Source organism: Mastomys coucha, unplaced genomic scaffold, assembly GCF_008632895.1.
Source record: "Mastomys coucha isolate ucsf_1 unplaced genomic scaffold, UCSF_Mcou_1 pScaffold5, whole genome shotgun sequence".
Lineage (NCBI taxonomy): Eukaryota > Metazoa > Chordata > Mammalia > Rodentia > Muridae > Mastomys > Mastomys coucha.
In genome coordinates this window covers 19,930,350-19,938,419 of record NW_022196911.1, presented here as the reverse complement: position 1 = coordinate 19,938,419, position 8,070 = coordinate 19,930,350, and the positions used below count along the sequence as shown (strand labels likewise).

Sequence of the window (8,070 nt, the reverse complement as noted above, 5' to 3'; positions counted from 1 at the left end):
TAAACTGCTGGAGAAGAGCCCGAGAGTGTGTTGCGTCATTCTTGCTGGTCGAGGGTGGTCGCGACAAGAAAGTTAACCAAGACCTTCAGTGGACACAGACTACAAAATAATACTGTTTTATGAACACAGAGAAATTATTCCCATAAATTCATAACATGAGAAAATGTGTTAGATGCATGCTGTATTAACCCAGACAAATGTAAACATAGATATTAGAGGTAGTCATGAAGACACCCCTCTCTCCAGAAAATGAAGAATTAGCAATTGATAGCTACAGGGAAGATATTCACTTTTCTTTTCATTGTACAACAACCTTTAAGTGACATGCACACAGTAAGTATATATGAGTATCATGAATTGTATTAGTTTAATTACAAATTTTGGGAGTTGGGGAAGTGGGAAATAAATATGGGAGGAGTATGAGTGGTGAATGTGATGAAAACACATAGTATGAAATTATCAAACAATTAAAAATGAGAAATGAGCTGTTAATAATGCCTATGAAAATACAACAGATCTGAGCTTTATATGGTTCTTAAAACTCATTGAAGTACATTCTAAAAAACTATCTTTGATACTTCATTAATCCATGTTCAATGGAACTGTGAAGTGAAAAATATTGAAAAGTACAGGGAAATATATTGTATCTTCCAATACCAATATTAGCACTGGATTCAAGGTATAAATCAAGAATGATTTGTAATGGCTGTGTTGAGCTATTTCAAGGAGGAAATGATAAATATGGCATTTAAATTCCTTTAAAAAAGAAATTTAAAAAATTATATCTGACTTCTACTCAGATCTCTTTTATGTGCTAGCATATAGTGAGGTCCAGTAGAGAAATAGGAAGCTTTCCATAAAATCTTCATTTACCTGACTCATTAGAAATCTCATTGTCAGCACAAGGAGTGCACTTATAGCAGCAGGTGGCCTTGCCCTCCAGGGTTACTTTCCTGAATCCAGGCCCACAACTCTCACTGCACATAGACTGAGGGATCTGAGAAGAATAAAAAGAATATTATCTAATGCTTAGGGTTTTATGAAAAATCATAAAAACCGAGTTTTTGAAGGTCATGCACTGAAGGACAAAGTATTGTTATTAACACCTAGAGTTATTTATAATATTATTTGTGATGATCAGGTATGGATAACTGGGGGTAGCCTCCAGAAAGTCCCAGATGACAGGAAAGTAAAAGGTTCCCAGTATCCATCAGGGATGGCATTAGCTGATATACCCCACAAAGAGGAGAGAGAACCTGTAGAGACCATTATTGATCTGTTAGGCAAGTCCCCCCAGTTGAGGGATGGGGCACCAACCCATCTCAAAAATATTAACCCAGAATGGCCCCTATCTAAAAAGAATACAGGGACAAAGAGTAGAAAAGAGACTGACAGAAAAGTCAACCAGAGACTGTGCCACCCATCCTATATACAGTCACCAAATGCAGACACTATTGCTTATGCCAAGAAGTGCTTAATGACCGGAACCAGAAAAAGCTGTCTCCTGAGTGGTTCCACCAGTGCCTTAGTAATACAGATGAGGATGCTTGCAGCCAACCATCTGACTAAATACAGGGACCCCAGTGGAAGAGTTAATTAAGGACTGAAGGAGTTGAAGGGGTTTTCCAAACTCATAGGAAGAACAAATATATAAAGGAACAAGAACACTCAGAGCTCCTAGGGACTAAACCACCAGCCAAAGAATTTACATGGAGGGATCCATGGCTCCAGCAGCATATGTAGGAGAGGATGGCCATACGTGGCATCAATGGGAAGAGAAGCTCCTGGTCCTCTGAAGACTTGATGACCAGCATAGGGGAAATCTAGCTAGGGTGATGAGGCACAAGTGGGGGTGAGGTGGGATCAGCACCCTCATAGAAGCCGGGTGGGATAGGGAATTTGCAGATTAGAAATGGGAAGAGGAATAACATTTGAAATGTAATAAAATAAAATAACCAATTACAATTTTTAAAAAGAAATTTTAAAAAGACAAATAAAAGATTATATCCTTGAGAAGGAAAATGTGTTTAAATTTTGGTCTGAGAATTATCATAGTATAAAATATTTGAAATATTAATGAGTTAAGGATAAGTTTGTGGAACATTAATGATTAGGAACATGATATATGAGTTCATGGGATCCATCTAGACAAACACTAACCTTGTACTTCTGACACCTGTATTGAGCATCTCAACTTCCACCATTTTTGTTAATCTTGACTATCAATTTGAGAGGAATTATAATTATCATGGAAAGAAGTAAAGACACATTTGTAGGACAAAATATATAGATAAATTTGGCTAAGGTGAAAATGTCACTATTTATTGTAAAAGTGTCACAATAGCAGAGAAAATAGAAGAGAGCTGCAGTATTCATTGCTTCCTGCATTCAGAGAATATTCATCAGAGGATATTCAGAGGATATCATCAGCTCCCTCTTACATTTGAAAATCATACATTTTCAAATATAATGATCTGCACCCTCAAATTGTTCTGTAAGTTCTTTCAAGTTATTATTAAACATTGGATGATGTAGGATATATTGAGAATCAAAAGACAGTTAATGAAAGCAAATGGAGTTATTTTATAGTATTTTGAAAAAAATATTCTATATAAGCTAAAGCATTTTAGTGATTATTTCCTTTTTGGTAACAGAATCTGGGAAGTTATTAAAACTGTACGGTATTCAGACTTGCTGTTGTAATTATAGCACAGTGGGTGAGAATTGAGTCAGAATAATATTTCCTCAATTACAGGTTTCTAATTTTATTTACTGTTCATATGTGTGGATAGAAATATTTTCTTTCTGTTTCCTATGCCTATACACAGTATGAGCATTTGTTGTCATGCTTCTATCCTTGGTAGATTCTGATAATTCTAGAACCATAAAACAAAATATAGTCTTTCTTATAAAAGTAATTTTTGGTCATTGTTTTTGAACATAAAATAAAAAATAAATTTGAAATATTTTTATGATATTAATCCAATATGAGTGAATTTTTTACAGTACATTAACACATGAGTTATTTGGAGATGAAAATTTCTTCTTACTGCTTGTCCCATCCCTAATTTGTAACAAATGGAGGAATCCTATTCCTCATATGAGTTAGCAATGGGTGACTTATTGAACACTATATACTTCCATTGATCTGAATCAAGGAAAAAAGAACAGTATACTAGAATTACTTTACAGTATTTTATACTGATACTGAAAGTATAATGGAACTTGAGTCAAGCATCATTATATCAGTAAACATAATTGAGTTGGTAATATAAGCACAATGCATTTAGATAATACATAACCCACCTCTGAAAATATTTCTGGCCATTGTATCATCTGTTCAGACAAAGACAACTGTTGACCCTGGGGAGCATTTGCAGAAAAGGATCCTATTTTCACTTTTAATCCAAGACCCTTTGGTAAATTCCAAAAGTTAAGAATGTCATATTCTGCATCTATTGTCTGTATCCAGTCTAAACTCCTTTTGTCTCTCACTTCAATGTCCTTCAGGAAAGTGTTCAGCTGAAAAAGAAACATAATTTCATAATACATGGTACCCAAAGGGCAGCATAAAACATGGGTTTTAGAATGTGTCTTATTGCTATTAATTTATGATGTGGATATAACATTAATAAAGATTCCATAATGATGACTAAGTAAAAGCCTGAGTAATCAGAATACCATTTTGCTTCTGAATTATTATTGATCTTCAAGTGAAACCCACCTCATTAAGCAATCAATGACTACTGATCTATGAAAAGATCAACTTTTTTAAACCTATCAAAACTCATTTGCTTTTAAAATATATTCAGAGCTCCCATTTCCAAAATGAGGGTGCTGATGTCTAGAAATTAATTAAAAGGCCTCATGTCGATTGTTCTGGCAGCATGTGTATAGTAGAGGATTGCAGGTTCGATCATCAATAGGAGGAGAGGGCCTCGGCCTTGTGAAGGTTCTGTGCCCCAGTGTAGGGGAATGCCAGGGCCAGAAAGTAGGAGAGGGCGGGGTGACAGGCATGGGGAGGTGGGAGGCAACAGGGATTTGTTTTTGTTTGTTTGTTTTTTGGAGGGGAAACCGGGAATGGAGAAAGTTACGTGTAAATAAAGAAAATATCAAAAAAAAAAAAAAAAAAAAAAAAAAAAAAAAAAAAAAAGGCCTCATGTCTCATAAACAAACCATCATGTTTCACGTAAGTGTTCCTGTTTTAATTTCTCTTGTAACAAATATATAGAGCAATGAGTATTTTAATTACCACTATTACCATGAGAAGGTTGTACAGCTAGATATTTATGGCAAGAATTTGATTTGGACTAAGCATTTTTGTTCCTGGTATCTTGCACACCATTTCACAACATCATACTTTTGAAATTATCTTGACTTCTAGGTAAGGTTAGAAACACAAACCATTCTGTGATTGTGGACAAGATAACTAAATTTTACAATACTAAGGTAGTGTTGCTGTAAATCTCACATTTTATTGTCCTGACAATAAAATACAGTAGGGAGATTATTACCTGCCATGGAAAGAACACCATCTCTTCTTCATTTTCATCTGGTTGCATTTGAAGTTGCTGAAGTCTCATCTCATGGAGGCTGTGAGCCACAGCATACACACCATTGTAAATACTTGTGCTCTCTTCATTCATGGCCACATCAAATATGTGAGTAGGTAATACATCCAAAGAAGCATTGTTTTGACAGTTGTCCAAAATATGACAATTAATGTCAGCAAAGGAGCACTTGAAGAAGTAATACCACAACTTAGGAAGATAAATGTCTTCTGGGTATTTATTAGGATTAACTGTTTGAATAAATTTGGTGAACTGAAAATTCTCTTTATAACTGTGCTTAAAAACTAGGCTCCCATGGAAAGCATCTAACATGAAATAATCAGCTGTGTCAATAACATGATGTTCAATGTTCATGACCCAGACATTCCATGTCAATAATCTTTGCCCAATATTTCTCATTACACCTTCTAGAGAATCACTGTCACCATAAATAATTATTACATTTGTCTCATCCATATTTTCCCAGAATTTGGAATAATATAAAGTCCATGTGGATGGGATCCTTTTTACAAAAGCTATGCAGATTCCTTTTCCCTCCATCTCCTCCCTAAAGTCTGATAGAATTTTATTTCCTTTGTGATCATCTGAGAGGATGAGACCAACCCATGACCACCTAAAATGAACCATCAAAGAAACAATGGCAAGTGAAAGAGCGGTATCCCTGGGAGCCATCTGGTAGAGAGAAGAATACTGTCCACGGTCACTCAAAAGAGGATCATAAGGTCCAAAAGTGATCTGAAGGAAATTGGAAAGAAGCAGAAGAATATTAACATCAAACAAAATTTCATTCATGAAGCAATAGATGATAACAGGAGAACATTTTAAAGGGACATTCCAGTTACAACATTTTAGAGAAGTTGCATGATTCAAGGACTTACCTGGTTTCATTTATTACATCATCCTTTCTCTTACAACCAAGAAAAATCTGGATTGAACACCATGTGACTAGGTATTGCTTTAATGTGTGGATAATTGATCAATTGCTTTTTCAGTTTAAAGACACCTATGAACAAAGAGAACTGTCTCTAAGTTCCCACAATCCAAATATTCTCACCTGTGGAAATTTAAAGAGTTGAAGCAATGTCCCAATTTGGGCAGATGTTATCCATGATGTTCCTGTGAGTGCAGCAGTGAAATTTCTCTTTTTACAATTATAATTTGGTAAAAAGTTTCTCGGCACAAGGCCTGAGAGCCAAATAAAAGCATTATCAAGAGTGTACTTCTCAGTAAATCTGATATTGTAGAAATCAAATCCAAGAGATATGTTGGGTAAGAGACTGGGGTTTCTATTGATCTCTTCAATGGCAAATAGCAGAGCAAGAATATACTGGTAGTTCTTAAAGTTATACCTGTGTAAGTAGCAAAAAACACATAAGAGGATGATCAAATATACCACACACATCTACATATTTAGTACAGAAAATTATATAGTTATATTTGAATCTATAAAACATTTAATTTAATTTCATCACCATGAATAGATGAACTAGATTAAATATGTTAGGTTTAGGTAAGCTCTTTTACCATTACTACACATTATTTATAGATCCTCAAAGCTTATATTATTTATATTTCATAGATTGATTCTTTACACATTTTGTTTACAAGTCAAGAATCTTTTTCCCACAAACAGCACATTTGTTGGAATGTAGGTCTTCACCCTTCTTCAGTCTTCACATTTGAAAACCCACTATTTTCTTATCAATCCAACGACTTTTCAAAAACAGTATCTTAATTTAATAATATTCTGAAGATTATTTCATTGCATGTGGCCATGGTTGTTATTTCTCTGATATAATTTTTTGATTATGGCAGCATGGTATTATTAGTGTCATAGAAAAACCATAGAAAATCCTGCTTCTGTACCACATTTTCATCATTATGTCTATTTATGCTGATTTTATGTATGACTGTGCTCATGCAAGTCTCTTAGAATGTTCAATTATATTGAGTTCAGAAAGAATAAATGCAAGTCAAGACAACCCCAGGTTAATTCCTAGCTATTCACCTTATTTATAGTATATTTTATTTATATATTTAGGTATTTTTATATTTATATATTAATACACTTACAACTTTATGCATTTCATGTGTTTAGTGCTCAGTTACTTGCTTGGTCTACTCCGTAACACAGTGTCTATGACTTGACTGTAAGTTGTTGTGTATATCAAGCTGATCGTGAACTCAGAAATACCTGCCTATCTCTTTTTCTAGACTACTGGGAATAAAGTTTTGCACAGTATATCTGCCTGCTGGATTTCCTTATTTTCTTATCACATATGCCTAGAAATCTACACAGCAAACCTGTACATATTCTTTTATTTCTCTCTCCTACCCTCCAGATAATCACTGGAAAATATGCAGCAGCAACCTCAGCACATGCTTTAAATAAATTTCCAGATTTGTTAATCATCTTTAGAAGAGATTGACAAGTGGGTGTAGCATTCTCCAAGGGCAGATGCTTAAAAACAATATCTTGTTCTTCAGAGCCTCTAGTAGCTGAGCAACAAAGTCTTCAAAATATTTTTATGGTTTCTGTATTGTGTTAGAAAGCCTTTTAGTATATGTATCTCTACTGGGCAAACATCTCTATGCTTCTGGAGTTGCAGGAGCTATTTTTTACTAGAATTTCCTTTGTCATTTTTGGTGAGCTGTTTCTTCAAACCATTCCTCCATTCCCATAAACCTTTCATATATTAACACTTTCACTCTTCTTTTTTTTTTTCAGACATCTTAGATAACTCTTTTTGAACCAAGTTCATTATATATATATATATATATATATATATATCCATAGTAAGAATTCTTATTTAGTTAGTCTTATTTAGTTATGGCTATTTTAAAATAATCATGAGGAGTCATAAGCTATGTAAAAGGCAATGGTTCCATAAGAGATCCTTATTCTCCTTGTTATTCTCCATTCTCACTGGAAACAGCCTAACAATTTACCCTGTTGAGGAGCTTGGAGAACACCAGCAGCAGATCTGATAGACCTCTTCAGTTTCTTTTCATATTTTTCAGGGAGTCTTATGGAATGACTTATATTCAAATGCTTCAGGTTAAGCAACTTATGTTTATTATATTTCTTTTTTTCTTTTCTTATTAGATGTTTAATTTATTTACAATGTCTCCTTTCTCAGGGTCCCCTCCAAAAAATACAAAATATAAAACAAAATAAAAAAAACTAAAACTAAAACAAACCCCTGTTCTCTCCCCACTCCCCTGCTCATCACCCCACCCCCACCTGCTTACTGGCCCTGGCAAGGACTTTCCCTACACTGGGGCATAGAATATTCACAGGGCCAAGGGCCCCTTTCTTTTCTGAGTCAGTTTCCTCCTCAAAAGTTGATTTTTCATTTTTTGAGTTATCACTATCCTCTCCTGAGCTACTTTTCTCAGACTTTTATGTCGAGGGACAAACACTGTTTTTAGATCCTGACTGAGACAAATTCACCATCAAAAGAAGATGAATCTAATGTCTCCTGAGAACATATGGCTT

The 8,070-nt window shown here is 34.6% G+C and overlaps 1 protein-coding gene and 1 pseudogene across 1 annotated transcript in view; one reads left to right on the top strand and one right to left on the bottom strand.

Moving 5' to 3' along the window:
• LOC116076844 (vomeronasal type-2 receptor 116-like) overlaps positions 1-8,070 on the bottom strand; it is a 30,979-nt gene that overhangs the window by 11,531 nt on the left and 11,378 nt on the right. The window contains exons 2-5 of the mRNA XM_031350845.1: positions 5,626-5,920; positions 4,515-5,306; positions 3,307-3,522; positions 874-997 (exon numbers count right to left, since the gene is read on the bottom strand). Coding sequence (XP_031206705.1) covers positions 874-997; positions 3,307-3,522; positions 4,515-5,306; positions 5,626-5,920 — 1,427 coding nt within the window. The remainder of the gene's footprint in view (positions 1-873; positions 998-3,306; positions 3,523-4,514; positions 5,307-5,625; positions 5,921-8,070) is intronic.
• Positions 4,723-8,070, top strand: part of LOC116076845 — a 7,726-nt pseudogene continuing 4,378 nt past the window's right edge.